The sequence below is a fragment of the Hibiscus syriacus genome, unplaced genomic scaffold (genome assembly GCF_006381635.1).
Source record: "Hibiscus syriacus cultivar Baekdansim isolate YM2019G1 unplaced genomic scaffold, ASM638163v2 tig00110931_pilon, whole genome shotgun sequence".
Classification (NCBI taxonomy): domain Eukaryota; kingdom Viridiplantae; phylum Streptophyta; class Magnoliopsida; order Malvales; family Malvaceae; genus Hibiscus; species Hibiscus syriacus.
Window position 1 is genome coordinate 1114103 of NW_024062918.1, and position 22960 is coordinate 1137062.

The following is a 22960-nucleotide window of genomic DNA, read 5'->3' on the forward strand; positions in this document are numbered from 1 at the left end:
GAGGTGAAAATGAGATATTTTTGCCATTATGTATGGTCAGAACACAAATAGCATCAAGAAGCATCCTTGCAATAACATCAATGTAACATCCGAAGTTATAATCAGTTCTATTGCACTCAAAACAGACCAATTATCCTAACCACATCAAATATTGTATCATTACAGAAAGATTTCTCGTTGAGCTTCTCTTGTTTGGTCTGGTTTGATGTAAACACATTACTGGAGGAGAGATCTAGTAAGATGTTCGCGTGCTGTAGCCAATGCTTGGGTTATTGTCTGTAGAACACCAACTTTGTTAATATGGTGGCAGTAGTGATTCATATTCTTAGTTCTGCTTTATGGGGGGATGATAAGAAAGAGTGAAATTAAGTGTTGCATGTTTCAAGAACATGGATCACCATACCTGCTCGGACAAAGGAGCTCCGGCATCCATATTATGATTATCTACCTTTCCGGCGATAACATTTGCATCAGTTTCAAGAATGACATTGCCCATAGATTGAGGAAAAAGTCAAACACAGTGGTCGAAGAAGCATAGCAAGGGGGCAGTTGCTTCTAGTGACTCCACCTAATCTTCCTTTTCTCTTGGTTTTATATCCTAATCTCTATCGTTTTCTTTCACCGACAAATAAAGCAGAACATAAGTGAATAAAACACCTAAATGCTAATCTCGGTTTGAGCCAATCATAGGTTTAACCTACAGCATTTGGGGGATGAGGAGAATTAAGAGACATTTCCAGCCAAGATCTGTGGCAGAGACGCTTTAAAGAAACAAACGAGCAAAGAAAATGTCTACTCGAGATTCATGAAACGAAATTACTTCAGCTTCAACTATAATAATACAATGAATGGTAATTCATACCCGCCATCGACAATCTCATGAAGGCACAACAGAATAAGATCTAAATTCTCCAATGCCTCCTTCTTGTCCTCATTGCCTCTGGAACAAAGGGTAGCGAAAACAAGGGGAAATATGCTCAAGTTAATAATATCGAACACAAATGCATAAAAATGATTGTAATAGTAGAAAGTGATATGAAAGAACCTAAGGAGAAGTCCAACTGCATCAAAAAAACCCTGGAGAACTGTGGCCAAGATGATCTCATTTTCATTTTCACCACCAGTAACAAAAAAGTGAAGGTTTTGAACGAACTTGTACACAACAACATAGTTGTCAAACATTGTTATCTCAGCTGTAAAGAAAAACAAAAGCACCATGTTAAAATAGCAAAATATGAAACACCTAAACCAGTGCCAACCAAGAATGTCAGGTATGTGTACAAGCATGTTCACTTTTTTTTTTTTATTTTAAAAAAAGATCATATATGTGAAGGATGATATTCCCATAACCATATTCGAATGTGTGTCAGATACATAAGTTGGACATAGGTTATTAAAGAAAAATGAGGTCTCGCCGACTCGGAGTAACATAGTTTTCATCGAAAAATGAAAAAGGAAAACAATGTCTAGAACAATTTATACAAGGTAAACCTTTTATGCGCAAGAAAATAACCTTTTAAATTCTCAAATTTTAATGAATTGATTCACTCACTCACTCACACTCACAATCACATTGATCTACCTTTTGTAAATCTATACGATCTAAATACACACAACGGAATTAAACTAAATGTAATGAAGAATCAACAGAGGTAAACAAATCTACCTTCGGTTCGAGCATTAGTCTTCTGGGTTTTGGTAAACACAGCTCTCTCAAAGGTTTCCTTAGCAGAATTCGTTGGCCAGTCATTTGAATAATACTTAACAGCTATAAGTTTCCCTTCGGAATCCAAAAGAAGAATGTTCTTAATTGAAGGGCACAACTCCTACAAATAAGATGAATAAGATCAATGAATCCATCAAATATACTAAATTCAAATCTATTTTCTAGTTAAAATATTTTTTTAGCACTGAAGTTTAAGTTAAAGCCTTTGATTCGGTTGGATCTGAATCTAACTGTGAGTTAAAATCAAATGTGAGGCCTCTAAATTTATATCTGCCTTAGAGAAAACTAAATATAGCTAAAGCAGATCTTGAAAACACAAATTAGAAAGAAACAAAAGAAAAACTTGTAGGTTCGTGCAATGCGAAAATGAAAGACTTGTGTAATTGAAAGAGCGAAAGAAGGCTAACCATTTGTTCTTCTTTTTTCCTTTCGTTTGGCGAGATTTTCTCGGAAAATATCGGGATTTTCGTTCGACAAATGCACTCTTTCTGAAATGCATGATTTTCATAACCGGACTGGTTAGTGAATCGGTCATGCTATCAGTTTATTGGTTTAATCGGTTGAACCAGTTTGATAGGTCGGAAGAACCGGACGACGTCATAATTATTTAAAAAATTAAATAAAAATATCAAAAATATTTAATAAAAAATAATTTTTTATATCACAATTTATATTCAAATCAAGTCATAACATATATAAGTTAAAAACCATAAAATCAAGTGAAACAAAATGATTCAAATTAACTACAACATAATATTTAAGATAAAACATATAAATAATAAATATAATTATATAACTATAATTAAAAAATAAATTTGGTGCTAAAAAATATAACAAAATGATATTGTTTGGTTTAATTTTTTTTTAAAAACAATCTCACATGACTAAGAAACATAGAAGAACAAATAATAGAGGTAATTTGACATTCAAAATCATGAAGCCTTTTGGTGAGCATTGAGTGAACTATTATTTCACTTCAATCAAGCTCGAATTTTAGGCTTCAATCGAGCTTCTAAATTTTTTTTGAGTTCAAGCCTTTTCGAATTCAAGTTTCAATATTATATTTCTAGTTCGAGTTAAACTTGATAATTTTTAGCTCGTGAGTTTGAGTCGAATTGAGCTTACTTTTAAATTTTTCAAGTTGGAGTCGAGCTCAGCAATACTCGAGTTCGACTTGGCTCGTTTAACAAACGACATCGTTTGATTTAATTTTTTTTAAAAACAAAATTGACGGTTTTTCCCGATTTTTTTCAGTTTTCAGCCGGTCCGGTTTGAACGATTCAACGGTTCCGACCAGTTCACTAGTAACGATTCAACCGGTCTAGATTAAACCGAACTATACAACGATTCTCGGTTAAACTGGTTAAACCAACCGGTCCGGTCTGATTCGATTCTCAAAACACTTCTGAAATGTGACTGCGGCGATAGATAAAAGGATGAGGAAAGATTGGATTTGGCATAAATAATTAGCACTAAGATCTAGTTTATTTATTTAACACATTGATTTTTAAAAAAAATAAACTTATTAATCTATTAATCCGAATCAAATACGATAACTATTTATTATATATCTAACATTTTCAATTCTATTTATTTCATCACAAAACTAAATATAGAGTTATATTTGCTTTTAAGGGTTGATTATGTAGAAGTTTAACCTGAAATAATGATTAATAAAATAATTAAGCATGTAATGTATTAATAAAAAAACATTGATTTAATTATGATGGATATTAATTCCTCACTTAAAAGAACAATTTTTTGAAAATATATTTTTTAGTTTTTAATATATTAATTCTAAAATCACAATATCTTTTGTAATACTAAATTTAATCTCTACCATTTATTCATTTCTTCACTTTTTGATGTTTATTTTTCTTAATTAATATTTAAAATTTTAGTGATGTTGATTTGATAGATTATTTTTTTAGTACATCAAGGATTGACGCCTATAGCCGAGATTCTCGGCGTGGTTTCTCCTCTGACATGTGTCTTCAACAATAAATTAACTTTTTCGAAGGATTCGTCAGTATCAAATATGGCTGATGCACTAAGCCTCGTAGGGTTAACTGTATCTTATTTTATAAAATTGGTTAAATTTAGTTTAATATGTTAAGAAAAGAAGGAAAAAATTATAATTTTTACAAATTTATTATTTTTAATAAAAAATTTAAAATTTTTAATTCTCATTTTTTAATTTCTGGATCCACCACTGGTCAGTATGTTTGTACATTCCTCTCGTTCATTCGCCATATTCGTGAGAAAGTCTCACGTGTGACTAATTTAATATACAGTTAAACAAATATTTTGATTTTATTATTATTTTTTAACAAAATCGATAAAAATTACTTGAAATATTATTATTTCTATCGGTTTTATTATTATTGAACACTTTACCGATTTCGTTAACATATTCCGTAAAATGTTACCGATTTTATTATTTTTTCTACCGATTTTGTTATTATTAAACACTTTACAGGGAATTTTAAAAAATATTGATATTTTAAATAAAAATAATAATGTTTTAGAATTTTTTTTATCGATTTTATTAAAAAATAATAATAAAACATATAACCTCTTTTTTTTAGTAGTATATATAACTTCCTCATATTCGTCAGGCAGTCTACGTACTTATCTTCACGCCAAATGTGTCCAACTTCACTTACCCTTTCATTGCGTATCTTCCTTTACCATCATATCAGTTGATTAAAAAATAATTAAATTTAACTATTAATATTGGTCAAAAATATGAATTAAATAAAAATGTCAAAAAAATTGATAATTTAATTATTACTTTTAAATTTACTAAGACTTTCTAACATCTTTAACAAAAAATTAAAGGTGTTCAAGGGTGGGATTACTGATTAGAGCTGAATTTAAAAGCGAAATATGTGGGCCAGAGTGGACTTTTTTTTTTGTTTCATTACGATCTTACGTACTCGCATGTTCAATGACTTTTTACTATATTAAAACTGTTCCAAAACAAGAAATCATCTCGATCCTCTGGTGCGGAGTCAAATTTGTGGCTTTTCCTTTTTAAATTTCTTGTGTTCTTCGTCTTTCTCTTTGAATCTTCAATTTTTCTTTCATTTTTCACAGTCGATCTTCTTTTGTTCATATGGAATATGATCCATTGTTACCGTTTCCAAGTCCCAGAAAACGAATGCCGCCTTCGAAACTCCATTTCCCTTCTCTAGCCGAATCATTATCGTCGTCGCTCAACACGCCGAGACAACGTTCATCGTCGTCGGAAAACATCCCGACCCTCCACGAATCTTTTTTACTTCAAAACCAACCGGATTCGCCGATGGCACCGGACCCGAACATCGCTTGGGAGAGAATCAATCTTCACAGGTGCAAAACAGCACCGGCAATGGCTGTTCTAATGGATGCCATCAACAACAACCCTTCGATCCCGACGCCAAAGTTCGGCTCCGAATCGATTGTAAGACAAGCTTTTATCCTTTTAGTATTGTACTTGTCGTTGGGCGTCGTTATATATTGGTTCAATCGTCATGATTTCTTGGGTCCCAAGACACATCCTGTTGTTGATGCTTTGTATTTTTGCATCGTCACTATGTGCACGATTGGTTTTGGCGACATTACCCCTAATAGCACGGCTACGAAGCTGTTCTCGATCTTGTTCGTGTTGGTCGGTTTCGGATTCATCGACATTTTGCTTAGCGGAATGGTTGGTTATGTGCTTGATTTGCAAGAGGAATATATGTTGAAAGCTGTTCAGCATGATGGAAATAGAAGGGATTTACCAACGTCTTATATAATTGATGTTAAAAAGGGGAGAATGAGGATAAGGTTGAAGGTTGGATTGGCATTAGGTGTTGTTGTTCTTTGCATTGGAATTGGTCTTGGTGTTATGCATTTCGTTGAGAGGCTTGGCTGGTTGGATTCATTTTACCTTTCAGTTATGTCGGTAACGACCGTAGGGTACGGTGATAGGGCGTTCAAGACGTTGCCTGGTCGGATTTTCGCTTCCATTTGGTTGCTCGTTTCTACCGTGGCCGTTGCTCGAGCATTTCTGTATTTGGCCGAGGCTAGAGTTGCTAAGAGGCAAAGGAGGATGGCTAAGTGGATTCTCGGGCAGGACATGACTATATCGCAGTTCCTTGCTGCTGATACCGACAATAACGGTTTTGTAAGGTATGCTGTCGTTATGAATTTCAGTTAATGATCTAACTGCGCATCTCCTATGTTTCGAGTTGTCGTATGAGATTCATGTGTGGATTCGGACACTTATAGTAGTTTACCCCTTTTCCCCAAAAACTTACCGTCTTTTTAGTTCATTAGCTGACCTTTTTGGTGTATTGGAACCGATACTGAAGCTTGGCGAGTGTGAGGGAAATACTGTTCCGACATCTGCTCTCCATGGTACGATCTTCTCAATCGAATTAAGATAACCATCTTCACTTTTTATTACCCTTTTCTTGACATGTTCAAACTCAGTACAATGATGTCCGGAATAATACATTTCTTTTGCCTAGAACAGATTTGAAAACTGTGTTTTTATCTTATAAACGAGGGCCATTGAGATAAATTGATACATTTCAGCATCTGTTCTCTACAGTATGATCTTCCCTGTCTAATTTCGATAACCATCTTCTCTTTTCATTATCCTTTTCATGACATGTTCAAGATAATGTCCCGAATGGCATCTTTCCGAAGCCTAGAACAGATAACAGAACTGTGTTTTTTCTTATATATGAGGGCCTCTGAGATATATAGATACGGTTTCAACATCTGCTCTCTGGAGTATGATCTTCTCAGTCGAATTATGATAACCATCTTCTCTTTTCATTACCCTATTAATGACATGTTCAAAGACAGTAGGATAAGGTTCCGAATGGTACAACTCCTAGGCCTAAACCAAATTACAAAACCCTAAACCAAATTACAAAACTATGTTTTTTCTTATATATGAGGGCCCTGAGATACATTGATACAGTTTCAAAATCTGCTCTCCAGAGTACGATCTTCTCAATCGAATTACGATAACCATCTTCTCTTTTCATTACCCTTTTATTGACATGTTCAAGATAATGTCCCGAATGGTATCTTTCCGAAGCCTAGAACAGATTACAGAACTGTGTTTTTTCTTCCATATCAGGGACCTCTGAGATACATTATGGTACTTTGATTCAATGGTTTATTGAGGTTGTTTGCGGTTTTAAGATTCTGGTCTGTTTCGGATTATCTTTCTCGATGCTCACCGGATACAAAGCGTGATTTATTTCGCATCATACGTACTTATGGTTTGCTGCTTCATGACACTTACTCTCAAATTCCATTTTCATCTCCACTGCTAATTCATTATCGAGTTTAATATCGGTTTAATTATGCAGCAAATCCGAGTTCCTCATATACAAGCTCAAGGAATTAGGGAAGGTATCAGATAAAGACATTATGCAGATCTCCGAGAAATTCGACAGGCTTGATGCTGGCAAGTGCGGAAGGATAAGCCTTGAAGATCTTAAGAACAGTCATCGTTAGTATGCAAACTACCCTTGCTTAAAAAGATCTTCGTTTACAATACAAATGATGGTGCAATAGGAAGAGTCATGGATGACATTAAATCATTGAAGTGGAGCCGATTCGTTCTTCAAATTCAAGGCAAGCATCGGTGTTTATACGAACCTTTATTCATGTCCGGTTCGAGCTTTCGTGCATCCGTGCCGATGAATCGTCGGCTGTTCTGATTTAATGTCTTTCTTCTTTGTTTAGGATTGAAACAGGCCAATGCATAGTTCAGCAACTTGACTCATGGTTGCCTTGAAGAAATGGAATGGACAAGTCTTCCTTCTGGTAGCATATATAATGTATATAAGCACATTGGGATTTTAGTTTTCTTAAGTATTTGTATTTGATATTTGTATGCTTATACATATTCGGATATGATATAAAAGTATATGATTTTTTAAATATATTAAAAAATTATCGCACATATTTTTATCCGACAATTATATTAAATTTAGATAATTTAGTTTATCCTACCACGTCTTATTCAGCTTTGTTCTTTGTCTATTATCATTAGACCACATAACTTTACCTATTATTATTATTTGCTGCAATATTAGTTAAAAAAATTCAAAAATCTCCTTTTAATTTAAATTAAGAGTCGTTCATTACAATGATAACACGAACCAAAAGATATCAATGGTTAAAAGATGGTTGTTATCACTAAAAATTTCAAGTTCGAGCACGATGTTTGTAGGAATGTTTGAACGTTCATTGTCAAATGGTTGAAGTCTTTTAAACATATATTACCTTATAATAATTGTTTACATCCTAAAAAATTAATAGATTGAATCCTAACGTTAAATCCTAACCTTATGAATAGAAAAAAATTAAATTCAAAGAATCACTATTATAATAATTCAAATTATTCAATTAATAGATTGAATAATCGTTATAATGTAAAAGGCATCATGACAAAAAACATCTTTAGTTAACTAACATTAACCCCTAACATTTCATTTTGCATTAAAAGATTGTTTAATTGGATTAAAATCATTAGTTAATTAACATTCAATTCATGAAGATGACATGATAAATTTATATGACATCACACGATGACATGATAATACCACATATACAAAAATAATGATGTGACATTTGTATTTGTCTTTTATCGAACTATGTTATTGATATATTTAAATCAGTTCTACATCATTTAAGCAAAACGGAAAGAACCAACAAAGCAAAGTTGTTACAAAAACTTACACCATGAAATTGTAATAAATAAAAGTATAAAAGTGAGATGGGTTTTACCAGACATTGTGGATTGAAGCCATGGAGAGCGGTTTGAGCCGTTGTGATGACTTTGGGTGGTGGGTGGTTTCGGGCCTACACAAAGCTGCTGGAGAAATTGTTGGAGTTGTTCGCTCCAGGCGGTGTAAAAGGTGGCGAAACTGCTCATTTCAGTCGGGGTTAACATATTTGGTTGTGGGGTACTTGGCTGGGTTTAATTTTATAAACAACATTTGAGGGTTTATAAACGAACTTTCAATGTCGAGATCGGTGATTTGCAGACCATCGATTATGGACATATATCGTGATTTTTGTTGTGCTGCACTGTTTTGTGATCACTTTGGGAATACATGAAGAAGGTCAAACTGTCGGAAAAGAATTTGTAAGCAAAGTCAAGAATTGTGTTGAAAATTATAACGAAAAAAAAGTGTTTTGATGAAGACACTACGTATATAATAAATATTACTTTTTATAACTCCAACCCAAGAAGACTTTGGGCTTACTACCTACTAAGTGCATATTTTACAATTTCATATTTAACCCAATAAGATGATACGTGTCAGTATTTTATTGGTTAAAAATTATTAAATAAAAATTATATAAAATCAATTTAAGACAGAATATTTTAATTTTTTTATGATATAATAAATATCATATCATACCTCTGTATATGTGACACTTTTATGTCAACGTGTAATATTATATAACTTTACCATATTTTTTCTATACGTTAACCATAAGTTGACTAATAAACCTAGGCTAAGGAGTTATTTGTTTACAAAATTAATTAAAGGAAAAAAGAAGGAAAACTCAGCAAGTAGACTAGCGTATGTCATTGTCCTTTCGTGCTGTTAAAATAATCAGTTGATAGAACTTATACGTTATATTATAATATAAATTATATTTTAAATAAATTAGAATATATAAAATATATATTATAAAAATGAATATTTCTTTTAAAAACATTGCAAGGGCCTGATGTTTATATTTAATCAGTTCTGCTTCTGTTAGATTGTCAATTGTAAGATTACCGAACCATACTATTCTTAATTACCCAACCCAATATTAAAGCATTATGAACCAAATAATAATTGATGGAAAATAACATTTAGTTTAAATCAGCCCACTATAATAATAACATAAGAATTAGGTAAGGTTCCTTAACTTGCACTTTTGCATGCACCCAAAACAGAAAAAACCTGTGCTATTTTCACTCAATCCTCAAAATCCTAATTTTTCTTAAATAAAAAATTGCTTAGATCAATTTTAATATAGATTTATTGAAGATTTTTTTCGATTGTACAATAAATAAATAAAATTAATTATTAAGTGTTGTATTTATAAGATGATACATTTATCGTGATTTACAGAGTAATACTAATTTTCCACATTATACGCTTTTGTAAAAAGATCTATTATGTGACAATTCTCAAAAGAGAAAGTCACATTCAAATATCATATAAGAAATAGAATATTTATCGTGATTTATCATGTGATATCACAAGAAACACTTTTTATATGATACATCTTTATTAAAAGATTTGTCACGTGATTCATCGCAGAAAATCTATCATGTTAATAAAGACTTTACAAAACGTATATTTTGAGAAGTATTTTTCACTTGACACATCTTTATTAAAAGGATGTCATTTTGGTCAAAATATTGTTTAAGAGTCATTCTAGTAAAAAAAATATATTAGGTATTATTCCTATAATTTAATCAATTTATCATTCGATATCATTTACAAAATTAATTTTTTTGTGTTTACATATGTACACATATGTCTTAAATTCTAATAATATATTTGTTTTGTTGACCAAAATGATTTGTAAATCCATTTTTCTTATATATTTGTTTCATTTGTATATACATTAATAAGAAGATTTAGATTATTGAAAAAATATAATAAAATTTTGTTGTGATTCAATGCTACCATCAATATAATGTTTATTTTGTTATGTAAAATTTTCATTCAAATTTTGAATAATTTGTATTTCTCTTTTTTTTTTTTTTTTGGTTTCTTAGATCTCTGTCTTCTTCTCTCCAACATCAGATTTGCACAACGCCCAAAGCCAAACTGAAAGCAAAATAGCAGCCTCCAACAACAGAGAGTGAAAACGACGTCACATTTGAAACCTTTTCTTTACTCTTCAACCAAGCTGCTCGCTGATAGATCCCTTTCTCCCTTTTTTTTTGTTTCCGGATCTTCAATTTGACTTTATTACTTTTGTTTTAAGGTGATCGTATTTATGATCACCTCGTAGCTCAACTGCTCAACTGCTCTCTATTCCACGCCATTGCTCTTCTCTCTCTTCGGTAATGCTTCTTTCTTCTTTTTCTTCGTCGTCGTCGTCGTTTTTTTTTACTGATGTTTTATGATTTTCTTTTTATTTTACAGTTGAAGGAGGTTATTGTTTGATCCGGAGAAGAAATGGTGGTTTCTGGACCAATTACGCCTGGACAGGTACGGTTTTGATTTTTTATTTATTTATTGATTCAGTGGCTGCTTAAGTTTAAATTTAGTTTTTTTGAGACGAACACTGATCTGACTTTTTTTGGCATGAATGTAGCTTTTTTGCTAGCATTGACTTTATGATTTCTATGTACTGATTTGGATTCTGTTATTTTGTTATTGAGATTTTATACTTTTTTTAACTATATAGTTCCAAGGATCATCATTTCTCATAATTTTTACAATATTGTATTTAAATGTGTGCTTGGTTTTGTGTGAAGAGATTTGAAGGCCTGTAGCTCAGTCTCAGCTTAGAGAACGATTTAATGTAGTACTATGGTTGACTTTGATAATGCTAGTCTTGAATTATTGGGAAAGTTTTTGAAAATTTACTTATATTTGATGAAATCAACTTATTTGCATTTATTGCGGGAATCTTAGTTTTTTTATCAAGTAGAGAGGCGTTTACATTCTTAAGGCAAATGTCAGGATTCGAGCCCACATAAAGTGGGACAACACGAGCATCCTTGGTCACTCAGCCAATTAATGGATCTCAACTGGAATCTTATTTTCATTCAACAATTTACCGGCAACAGGGGTTTCCGTTTTTTCTTCTTTTAATGTTCTTTGATCATACCTGTATGTGTATATTTGATTCGTGTATGCCAAATTTAATATTGTTGTATGCACTAATTTTGCCTGAAATACTTAATGAAGCATTTTTTTTATTATGTTGCAGGTGTCTTTTCTTTTAGGAGTTATTCCTGTTTTCATTGCATGGATATATACAGAGTTCTTAGAGTACAAGAAATCTGCATCTCATTCTAAAGTGTAAGAAAAATGCTTCTTTTAGGAGTTAAAATGGATGCACAAATTTGATAAGGCTTGTATTCGTTGGATTTATTGACTTAAGTATTTGCTGATCCTAACGACTGAGTCTCAATTTTCAGCCATTCAAACAATAATCTGGCTGAATTAGGAGATGAGACAGTTAAAGATGATGATCGGGTTCTTTTGCTTGAAGGAGGTCTCACTAGATCAGCATCTGCTAAAGTCCATAGTTCAACCATCAAAACAAACTTGATTAGGTTTCTTTCTTTTCGTTTCAGTGTTGTAATGGAGTTTTCCACTATCAAACTCTTTAAATATCTTACCATTTCCTTCTTACGATTTTCCAGGTTTTTGACTATGGAAGACTCTTTTCTGCTGGAAAATCGAGCAATTTTGAGAGCAATGTTAGTCGTATGCAGCAATACACTTTTTTTTTGTCAAATTTCTTTTTCGTCATATGTTTAACTATGCAATCTAATGCAGGGCTGAATTTGGTGCTATCCTAGTGTACTTCTATATATGTGACCGCACAAATTTACTAGGAGAATCTACCAAGGTGCTTTAGTTCTTCTTGTTTGTGTTATTGATTGTAATTTGTTTTTCTTGATTTCCTCTCTTTTTTTTAAAAGCTTCCCGAGTATATTGTTGCATCTGCATGCCTAATGGGGTCTTGATTTTCATTTTTATATGTAATCATATTTTTTTAGTGCTTTCTGGTCATGATCTCATCTAACTTTCTTTTCAGTCTTTATTCCTTTCCCCTTCCCTATGAAAAATAGAAGATTTAATTTGGGTTCCCTATTTTTTTGAAGCTCTTCAAGTAAATTTCACATTCCAGTACCCTCGTAGCTCATTTTTTTTCTTCCATATTTTCCTTCTAGATGAATGTTATTTATACAAGCAATCTTGTTTCTTACCTATGTATTTGCATCCTTCCTTGAGTACTCAACTTTGGGAGGATGTTAATCTGTAATACTGTTCGTGAACACCATGTCTGTTTGCTAATAGTTCAATGCTACAAAAATGCAATGCATTGCCTGAAAGGCTGAAATTATTTTCTTCTCTCGTGGTTGGGCATATTCGATAGCTAAGTTTTTCTCTCTTTATATGGTTTTAAATGGATTTATATTCGAGGTTGAGTGCTTTGTTTTCACATGTTGATGAACACTGCAGGACATTATTTATCTATTTTATATTATTTCTTATGTGTGTTTCGTTATGCAGAAGTACAACCGTGACCTTTTCCTCTTCCTCTACGCTATTCTCATCGTAGTTTCAGCAATGACTTCTTTGACGAAACATAATGATAAATCAGCTTTCTCTGGAAAGGCCATGCAGTACCTTAGTAGGCATCAGACTGAAGAATGGAAAGGATGGATGCAGGTGAGTGTTTATTGTTAGACGTTCTTTAGATCTGCACTGATTGATAACTACCAATTCCTATCTCTATCAGATTACGAGATTACTTGTGTTTGCTGTTCCATTGGAATCCATGCTATCCACTGACCTTTTCTTCTACACCAAATAGGTTTTAATTTTTGAGTTTTATCAACTGAACTTACATGTCTATTTTGATTTTACAGGTCCTATTTCTAATGTACCATTACTTTGCTGCAACGGAGATATATAATGCTATTCGCGTCTTTATTGCTGCATATGTTTGGATGACTGGATTCGGAAACTTCTCATACTATTATATTAGAAAGGATTTCAGTTTAGCACGTTTTGCCCAGGTAATATTCTCTCTTTGAGCTATGATACCCGTATCAGCACTCCAGTTGTGTTCGTCATATTTTTATACCTATCTATGAAGCTGAGATCCTCACATAATTTGACGCAGATGATGTGGCGACTAAACTTTTTTGTGGCATTTTGCTGCATTGTTCTCAACAATGACTATATGCTTTACTACATCTGCCCAATGCACACGCTTTTCACCTTGATGGTGTATGGAGCTCTTGGGATTTTCAACAAGTATAATGAGAATCCTTCAGTGATGGCCATGAAAATTCTTGCATGCTTTCTCACGGTTATCTTTATTTGGGAAGTTCCCGGAGTTTTTGAAATATTCTGGAGTCCATTGGCTTTCCTTTTAGGTCAGCAACCTACCTACTTTCTTCCACATTTTATCTGAAGCTTAGAAAGTTCATGTCCTTACTCCCTTCAAATGGCAGGTTACACAGATCCTGCAAAATCTGATCTCCCTCGGTTGCATGAGTGGCATTTTAGATCTGGTCTTGACCGCTATATATGGATAATCGGAATGATATATGCCTACTATCATCCCAATGTAAGTTGTTAAAACTTGTTAGTTACCCGAAAGTCATGTCTCTTGGTGCACAAGTACCAATCTCATTACAATGTTTTGAATCTTAGGTCGAGAAATGGATGGAAAAGTTGGAGGAATGTGAACCCAAGAAAAAATTCTCAATCAAAGCAAGCATTATCGCGATTTCTTTATTCGTAAGTTGCCTGATCTTTTGATCATTATTATTTCGTGTATGCCTCTTGGTTTTTGATGGAAGCTTCTTCTTTTTGTGTATTTTCTTAAATGCTTCAGGTTGGCTATATGTGGTACGAATATATCTACAAGCTGGACAAGGTTACATACAACAACTACCATCCCTACACATCTTGGATTCCCATAACGTGCGTCAGAACGGTTTATCTTTGTAATTTACTTTGGAATACTTATATCGAATCACTTTAGTTCGATTTTCGGGATCTGACTATCTTCTTCTCTGCTTTCTTTTGATTCTAGCGTCTACATTTGCTTGCGGAATTGTACTCGGCACCTTAGGAGTTACTCTTTGACTCTCTTTGCGTATGTCTCTGGACTATAACTAATCCATTCAATCCCTGCCCTCACAAGATTGTGGATTATTTTTCACTTACCTACTTATGCTACATTTTCGTGCTTTCGCAGGTGGCTCGGCAAGATAACACTCGAGACCTACATTTCCCAATTTCATATCTGGTTGAGGTTTGTCACCCGATCAAAGTTTCGTTATTTAAATTTGTTTCTCAAAATTGATATCTATGTACTCGATTCTGGATTCTATAAACCATATGAAGCACTGAAGCTGTGAAAGAGTAGCAAGTTTCTTGGTTCTCATAATTGCATTTCGTGCATGCAGATCAGACATGCCTAACGGACAACCGAAATGGCTTCTTTCATTTATCCCGGAATATCCGCTGCTCAACTTCATGCTCACAACTGCCATTTATGTCTTGGTAAGAAAATTTTCTCTGCCCTTCCGTATTGCGCCAACGGTTCGATTTGTTCATTTTCCATTTATGCAGGTATCTCATAGATCATTCGAATTAACAAATACATTTAAGTCCGCTTTCATACCCACAAAAGACAACCGACGACTACTATATAATTTCATAGCTGGAGTAGCCATTTCCCTATGTTTGTACTGCACCTCACTCGTTATCCTTCAGATTCTCATTCAACTGTAAGCTCCAGTTCCCGACGAAGCATTATCTAATTCTTTTGACAACATAGCTTCTTCCGAGCAAGAGATTATCAGAATTCACAATGTTCATCACCCGCACATATCAATTCCACCATTACAGGCGTGAGAAAGCATGATTCATCAAGTTCGACCGAGCTGTTCTATGGAACATACGTGAAAAATACATATGTTTCCAACGAATTGAGTACAAATAGCCTCGATTTTTCGTAGCAACAGCTTTGGATCGTCGGGGACATCTACAATACGGAACATCCAGGCAGGCAACGAAGAGGAAGTAAATCTTATTTTTCTTTTACATTCTGCTGATAATTTGCAGGAAAAAAAAGAACTTTCATATAATGCGTTTCCTTTTGTTTTCAATTTTTGCGGGTCATTTATCGATGAAAATGTAGATTCTTTGTGACGTAATTCGAAATACTAAATGCAAATTTTCTTGTTTCCCTCAATTCCAAATTACAATAAAATTCACATTATACTTTAGAGGTCAAATTGTCTATAAACCATAATTTTAAGCATTGTTCCTTGGTTTCCTCAATGACAAATTAAAATTTATGTTTAATTAAAGAATGCAAATCCCGTCATTTTCTCCTGAAAATTCTAAGCTTCTTAAATGCCACACGAGAATAGAAGTAATGTCATTCACTCACACCAAAACTTCCCGTGCTAACGCATCCCATCACCGCTCATCACATCATAAAACGAGTGGATACCCACAATCCTCGACCGTCAGATTCGGATAAGTGTCCAAAAACACTCGCACTGAAACAGAAATAAGCAAATAATATAATCATCGTCCGTTAGATTCAGATTCAACGAGAAGACTCCACAGTCCACCACTCGTTGGGTGAAAATCACAGCATTTTCAATTATTATAATTATTACTATTACTTTTTTAAAATTATGCTATGCTTCCGGCTAGAGAAATCAACTTGACATTGATCCTAAGAAAACGGTGATTCTTTCTATTATTTAAAATTTGAAATTCTTTTTACTTTCGTCTTCTCGCTTTCCAAACAAAATTTTAAAAAATTAATGGAGAAAATTATGGCTGCAAAGTGTTCGATGTGCTTTTTCAACTATGGATTCAACGGTTTGAATAGAAGTAATAAGGATGTTGATAGTTTGAAGAAGAATTTGAATCTGAGGCTATTGTTCTCGGCTCCTCGTCGCTCGCATCCAGTTTATTGTAAATTACAGCAACGGAGACTCAGGTACTTTTTTATTTAAGCTTTCATAATTTTTAATTAATTTCTTAATTTGTTAGCTGTTGGATTTGTTTCTGATAATTTTTTGATTGGAGAGAAACTTTTTTGGCCTTAATTTAGCAAAAAGTAGACATTACTGGCTAGAATTTGATTTTGCAATGCATGTTAAACGCCGATTGGTACCTAATGTTCATGAGAGTATTGTGTGGTTAGCATTTTTTTAAATGCCATCACAGAGAAAAAAATGTTTGTGATTATATGCTATTTCTTGAACAACTCAATAAGCTTTATATCTTATAAATATGTAAACTTGGAGATGATGTGATATTTGATGTGGTGCTACTGATATGATCACCTTGTTTTGGCTCGCATTGATATTTATATATATGTATATGCAGTTTACATTATAAAAGACAACAAGGGAAGAAACCTCCTTATGAACGGATTCGAACCAGAGCAAAGTTGCGGCCGAACAGTGACGATGAATCTGAACCTGAACAATCTGTTCCTAGTAATGGAGATATGGAGCATATTGTTAGTCACGAGAAAAGTTTCGAAGACGAAGTTGACACTAGGGTAGATGCGGAGCATATTGATGAAAAGAATTCTGCCAAATTATCTTCCTCTGCTGTTGAGACTAACATAGATGTAGACCCTATTGATGAAAAGAATTCCGGCTCATTATCTGCCTCTGCTGTCGAGACTAACAGAGATGTAGAGCATGCTGATGAACAGATGGCTCGAACAAAAGTTTTGGTACTTTCATTTATCGATAAGCTTGTAGTTAATTTGAATGCAGATTGTGTTATTTGCTTCTGTTTCGTTTTCTTTGTCCTATATGCTACTTAGATATTTTAATTTGATTTGTTTATCTTTGTGAGTATTTCCATGAATGACGAAGTGGGAAGAATACATTCGCCATTGCCTAATTTTTGTGTTTCAGCAATTATGATAATTATGTGTCCTCAATGATTGTGAATAAATGCCAGAATCAAGGCAGTATATGGAATAATTATATCTTTGTCGAAGTTTCTTAATTAGGATTTTGATGAACTTTCTAAATAGAAAATTCATCACTGTGGATGTTTCTTTTGGCAGTTTGTTGTTACATTATCTGGTTGATAGTCATACATTTTTTATATAACGTTAATTCTCTTTTAGGTTAGGTTTATGGAGATATCAAGTCTTGGAACTATTAGATATACATGGTCACCTGCTTCTGTTTTTTTCGGAGGGAAAAAATTAATTCAAGGTTTAAAAATTACTGATAAGCCATTTTCTGTTTTTCAGGCCATAAGCGGAGAGCAACTCGCAGATGTTCAACCAGAGGACCTCATAAGCATGATAAAAACTGCAGAAAGAAGTAGGATACATTGCTGTTGAGAATTATTTAATTTATTTTTAAATAGTAGTCATATTAGAATCCTAATTTTTATTAAGGGATATATGTGCCAATGATTGTGTATGTATGTTTCTAAATGTATAGATATCCTTCTTCTCAATCAAGCTCGGGTTCATGCACTTGAAGATCTTCGTAAGATTCTTAGTGAGAAGGAGACATTACAGAGTGAAATTAACAGTTTGGATACGAGATTAGCTGAAGCTAATGCACAGATTAAAGCTGAAGAAAAGGTAAACGTAGAACAACTGGAAGGCCAGTTAGATAAGTTGCGACATGAGTTGATTAATAGGGGTGATTCTGGGAAGAGTGAGCTTGAATTGTATGAGAACCGAAATAAAATGTCAAATGAGGAAGCACTTTTTGCACGTGATGGTCATGTTCATTCTATTAGAAAGGAGGTTGATTCATTGAGAACAGAGAATCTAGCCCTAAAAAATGACATCCAAGCGGTTAAGTCAATGCTTAGCAATTTGGAGAACAATGATGAACGCATGGTAACACTGGAAAATGAACGCTCTTTTCTAGAGTCTACTGTGAAGGAGTTGGAGTCTAAACTGTCAGATTCTCAGAAAGAATATTCAAATATTTCTACTCTAAAGGTTGAATGCAAGGACCTATGGGAAAAGGTAGAAAATTTACAACGCTTGCTGGATCAGGTAACTAAACAGGCTGATCAAGCCCTTTTAGTGTTACAGCAAAACCAGGATCTTCAAAAGAAAGTTGATAAATTGGAAGAATCTCTTGAAGCGGCTAATTTCTTTAAGGCCTCATCTGAGAAAATCCAACAATATAATGAGCTTATGCAGCAAAAGATAAAACTATTAGAGGAGCGTCTTCAAAAGTCTGATCAAGAGATATATTCGTATGTCCAATTATATCAAGAATCTATAAAGGAATTTCAAGTCACCCTTAATAGTATGAAAGAAGAAAGCAAGGAAGGGACATTGGATGGACCAGTTGATGATATGCCTTGGGAATTTTGGAGCAGTTTATTGCTTACTATTGATGGTTGGGTGCTTGAGAAGAAATTATCAAACAATGAGGCAGTGCTGTTGAGAGAAATGGTGTGGAAGAGGGATCGACGTATTTGTGATGCTTATGTGGCATGCAAAGAAAAGACGGAGGATGAAGCTATATCTATATTTCTCCGGTTGACACCATCACAACCTAGGTACTGATATTTAACCAGTCAATTTTAATGCATTACTTCTGTTTTCTTTTTCCAAAAATAAAGGAAAAAACTTACAACTTTAATATTTTGTTGATCTTTAGTCCAGGGTTGCATATCATCTAGGTACTGATATTTAACCAGTCAATTTTACTGCATTACTTCTGTTTTCTTTTTTTCCAAAAATAAAGGAAAAAACTTACAACTTTAATATTTTGTTGATCTTTAGTCCAGGGTTGCATATCATTCATATAGCCGCTGAGATGGCACCAGTTGCTAAGGTAAGTCATAGCCCCTCATTTTTGCTTCTCTCGTGGCTAATTGTTATAGAATGTACATTATAAGATGTATCCTTTTTAGTGTTTTCTTTTTTCGACTTGGCACACTTAACCTGTCTTCATTTCTGATGTTGCATTCCCATTGATGCTAATATACAAGTGAGAGGAACATTTTTTCATTTTTAATTCAATTGTTCTTTATCAGGTTGGTGGTTTGGGAGATGTTGTGACTGGTCTTGGTAAAGCATTACAGAAGAGAGGACATCTTGTGGAGATTGTTCTTCCAAAATACGATTGTATGCAATATGACCGTATTTGTGACTTAAGGGTATGTTAGTGTAGTGGAGATTTGACAAGTACTATATATCATAGGTCGTATGTTTATGTTAATTTTAATTTTTCGAACAGGCCTTAGATGCAACGGTAAACTCGTATTTTGATGACAAATTATTTCAAAATAAAGTTTGGACCTGTACTGTTGAAGGTGAGACTTATATTGCTTTCTCTTTGACTTGCATGCCATGTTATTAGCTTTGCATTCTGAATGTGGGATTTAATTCACAGGTCTTCCTGTTTATTTTATTGAGCCACATCATCCCAACAAGTTCTTTTGGAGAGGGCAATATTACGGAGAGCATGATGATTTCAAACGTTTTTCATTTTTCAGTCGTGCAGCACTTGAGTTGATTCTTCAAGCTGGCAAGAAACCAGACATAATTCACTGCCATGATTGGCAGACGGCTTTTGTTGTATGACATTCAACCTCATGTTTCTTTTGGCACTGGATTTGTTGTTCTGTTGCGCTGAAGTTTTTCTCACTACTTTTTTAGGCACCACTCTATTGGGACTTGTATGCTCCAAGAGGTCTGAATTCGGCTCGAATATGTTTTACTTGCCACAATTTTGATTACCAAGGGACTGCACCTGCTTCAGAATTGGCATCATGTGGTCTGGATGTCTACCAGCTAAACAGACCCGACAGAATGCAGGACAACTCGGCACATGATATTGTCAATCCTATTAAGGTGCTGCAATCTTTGTTTTCACATATATATATATATATATATATTTCAATCTATTCTTTTTCTGATTTCCCTTATTTTCAGGGTGCAATTGTTTTCTCTAACATAGTGACAACAGTATCACCCACATATGCACAAGAGGTTCGAACCGCTGAGGTATGAATATTTTGTAGCTTTTCAGTGAACAACTAGGTCTGCTTTTCTAGTTTTGAGATTAATACGAATCACTGTTTTTTTTTTCTTTGAAGGGAGGAAGAGGCCTCCATTCAACACTTAATTTTTACTCAAAAAAATTCTTGGGAATCTTAAATGGGATCGATACCGAATCATGGAATCCTGCCACCGATATGTTTCTCAAAGTACAGTATAGCGCTTACGGTCTGCAAGGAAAGGAAGAAAATAAAGATTCCATGAGAAGGCTTCTGGGACTTTCTTCTGCTGATGATCGTACGCCACTGGTAATTTTATTTCTCAAGTCTTTTTAACATACTGAGATGTTTTATATTTTCTCTACACAAACTTTTGTGTGTATGCTGTGAATGCACGGTCACTTTTTGGTTCTGATAAGATAGCATAAAAGGAGTTCGCTTTTATTTTGTTAACCAACTACTCGTTAGTTAATGTAACTCATGAGTTCTAACTATGGTTTTTTCATTATCAAAAAGGTCGGCTGCATTACAAGATTGGTGCCGCAAAAGGGCGTGCACCTAATTAGACATGCAATTTATCGGACATTGGAGATGGGTGGTCAGTTTGTGCTTCTTGGTTCAAGTCCAGTTCCTCACATTCAGGTATATCTCTACTGTTGTTTGTTTATGTGCACCATTATGTTGAACCTGGATAGTTTCAAGGGTTCGCCTTGTTGTAGTCAAATAGGAATTGCTTATAGTGGATTATAGCATGAATAAAAAACTACCAAAAAGCCTCTTCAATCAGGATAAGACCGAAGCGATTTTGTCCGCATTCATTTATTTTATGTTTGATCTACTTTGTTATTAAACTTTGAGACATACTGGAAACACAGTGCACAGATACGACTGCATCTTTACTTAATACTGTATTAAAACGGAGACGCTGATTAATGATCTATAAATACTACACAACAGAAAGCACCAAGAGCATTAAAGTCTCCTTCCGGGCTTCTTTCATGCATTGAACAATGATAGTCCTTGTTTTATTTTAGGTTAAATCGTTTTCCTGTTCCATCTATTATTGACACCGTTAGACGAGTGTGATTCTTTATGTATTTTTATATTGATTCTTTTGCAGAGGGAATTTGAGGGTATTGCGAACCAATTTCAAAATCACGAACACATTCGGTTAATATTAAAATATGACGAGTCTCTTTCTCGTTACATTTATGCAGCATCTGATATGTTCATAATTCCATCTATTTTTGAGCCTTGTGGCCTTACACAGGTATGGTTCAAACTTCACCTTTAGTAATTAGTAATCTTGTTCAGCAGAAAACTAAACCGGAACATGTTTGTTTATTCCTGTTACCGTTAATCTTATAAACATCCAAGCCTCCGTTTAAGTTTCCCTTTCCTGCTCTCTTACCAGATGATAGCAATGAGATACGGTTCAGTTCCGATTGTAAGAAAGACCGGTGGTCTAAATGACAGGTGAACTACTTTACCTTATCATTGATGACAATTCTCTAACATGAAGTTACTTGTCTGAAAAATCCTAAGCTTATTCCTTTTATTATTTTCTGCAGTGTTTTCGATGTTGACGACGACATGATACCTCACCAATGCCGAAATGGTTTTACGTTTACGACTGCTGATGAACAGGTAATCATAATTTCGTTATTGACGAGACGTAATTAACCAGCATTCTGGGTTCACTAATTAGTTTTAATCATCCTAGCCTCATGCATCACCCTCTTTTTCTGTCGGATATTGCCGTTTCACTTTCCGTTATGACTGACAGGGACTAAACGGTGCGATGGAGCGTGCATTTAATCTCTACAAAACCGACAACGAGAGTTGGCAACAACTCGTCCGAAAAATCATGAATATAGATTTTGGCTGGGAGTCTTCAGCATCACAATACGAGGAACTTTACGTGCAATCTGTCGCCAGAGCAAGGGCAGCCGGAAGTCGCACTTAAGATTCAGTTTCGAAGGTTTTTCTTTTTCGTTTGAGCGAGTATAATATTTATCGACATCGATTATAAGCGAAAGGTTATCCGTATATTTACTGCTAACAGTTCAAAAGTATACTTACAGCTGAAGATTACGGCAGAGTTAAAGCTGCATTGGTGAAATCATTTTTCCCCTTTTTGTAATATTAAACCACACCATAGATACTGTTGATAAAGCTTTAGGTATTTATGTAATACATATAAATATTGTTGTAATATATGTTTACTATGCTTTTGTTATTTCTTTTGGTCGAATTACGGTTGCTGTCCCTCTATGATGTTCAAATTTGGAATTTCGTCTCTGTATGCCATAATCTCATTTCTCTACTAACGTTTATTATCTTTCCTTTGAAGCATCCCTTTTATCATACCAGTCACAATGGCCTGAACAAAGAGCCCAAACATTGAAAACATGGCCAACCTCCCATTCCCTTCACCTTAAGCTCAGCAAATGCCTCTGGGTCGTAGACGAGAGTCGATGGG

The 22960-nt window shown here is 34.1% G+C and overlaps 4 protein-coding genes across 5 annotated transcripts; 3 read left to right on the forward strand and 1 right to left on the reverse strand.

Annotated features, from left to right (window-relative positions):
* LOC120146908 (coatomer subunit zeta-1-like) lies at nt 1–2222 on the reverse strand. Its single transcript, XM_039160388.1, has 6 exons — nt 2134–2222; nt 1667–1826; nt 1046–1193; nt 863–940; nt 404–488; nt 1–276 (listed from the first exon to the last, which is right to left on the reverse strand). Exons 1-6 carry the CDS (start codon nt 2134–2136, stop codon nt 217–219), a joined length of 534 nt encoding a protein of 177 aa, XP_039016319.1. The 5' UTR covers nt 2137–2222; the 3' UTR covers nt 1–216.
* A 2596-nt stretch (nt 2223–4818) lies between these two features.
* Nucleotides 4819–7347, forward strand: LOC120146909 (two-pore potassium channel 3-like). The gene is made up of 2 exons (XM_039160389.1): nt 4819–5884; nt 7084–7347. Exons 1-2 carry the CDS (start codon nt 4845–4847, stop codon nt 7229–7231), a joined length of 1188 nt encoding a protein of 395 aa, XP_039016320.1. The 5' UTR covers nt 4819–4844; the 3' UTR covers nt 7232–7347.
* Nucleotides 7348–10616: 3269 nt separating this feature from the next.
* On the forward strand, nt 10617–15582 carry LOC120146903 (protein REDUCED WALL ACETYLATION 3-like). Of its 2 annotated transcripts, XM_039160381.1 has the most exons (17): nt 10635–10805; nt 10888–10953; nt 11681–11772; nt 11892–12029; nt 12120–12176; nt 12256–12328; nt 12997–13155; nt 13356–13505; nt 13613–13868; nt 13947–14062; nt 14149–14235; nt 14333–14421; nt 14534–14596; nt 14699–14755; nt 14910–15006; nt 15076–15233; nt 15355–15559. In XM_039160381.1, exons 2-17 carry the CDS (start codon nt 10921–10923, stop codon nt 15368–15370), a joined length of 1641 nt encoding a protein of 546 aa, XP_039016312.1. In that variant the 5' UTR covers nt 10635–10805; nt 10888–10920; the 3' UTR covers nt 15371–15559. The 2 variants fall into 2 exon arrangements, with proteins under 2 accessions (XP_039016311.1, XP_039016312.1); XM_039160380.1 differs by having other exon boundaries at nt 10617–10805; nt 11892–12176; nt 15355–15582.
* A 544-nt stretch (nt 15583–16126) lies between these two features.
* LOC120146902 (probable starch synthase 4, chloroplastic/amyloplastic) lies at nt 16127–22652 on the forward strand. Its single transcript, XM_039160379.1, has 16 exons — nt 16127–16465; nt 16858–17215; nt 17750–17822; nt 17946–19032; nt 19259–19310; nt 19513–19635; nt 19716–19791; nt 19872–20056; nt 20138–20332; nt 20414–20485; nt 20578–20787; nt 20995–21120; nt 21599–21748; nt 21893–21954; nt 22050–22125; nt 22265–22652. The coding sequence occupies exons 1-16, from the start codon at nt 16287–16289 to the stop codon at nt 22442–22444; spliced, it is 3204 nt and encodes a 1067-aa protein (XP_039016310.1). The 5' UTR covers nt 16127–16286; the 3' UTR covers nt 22445–22652.
* The last annotated feature ends 308 nt before the right edge of the window (nt 22653–22960 follow it).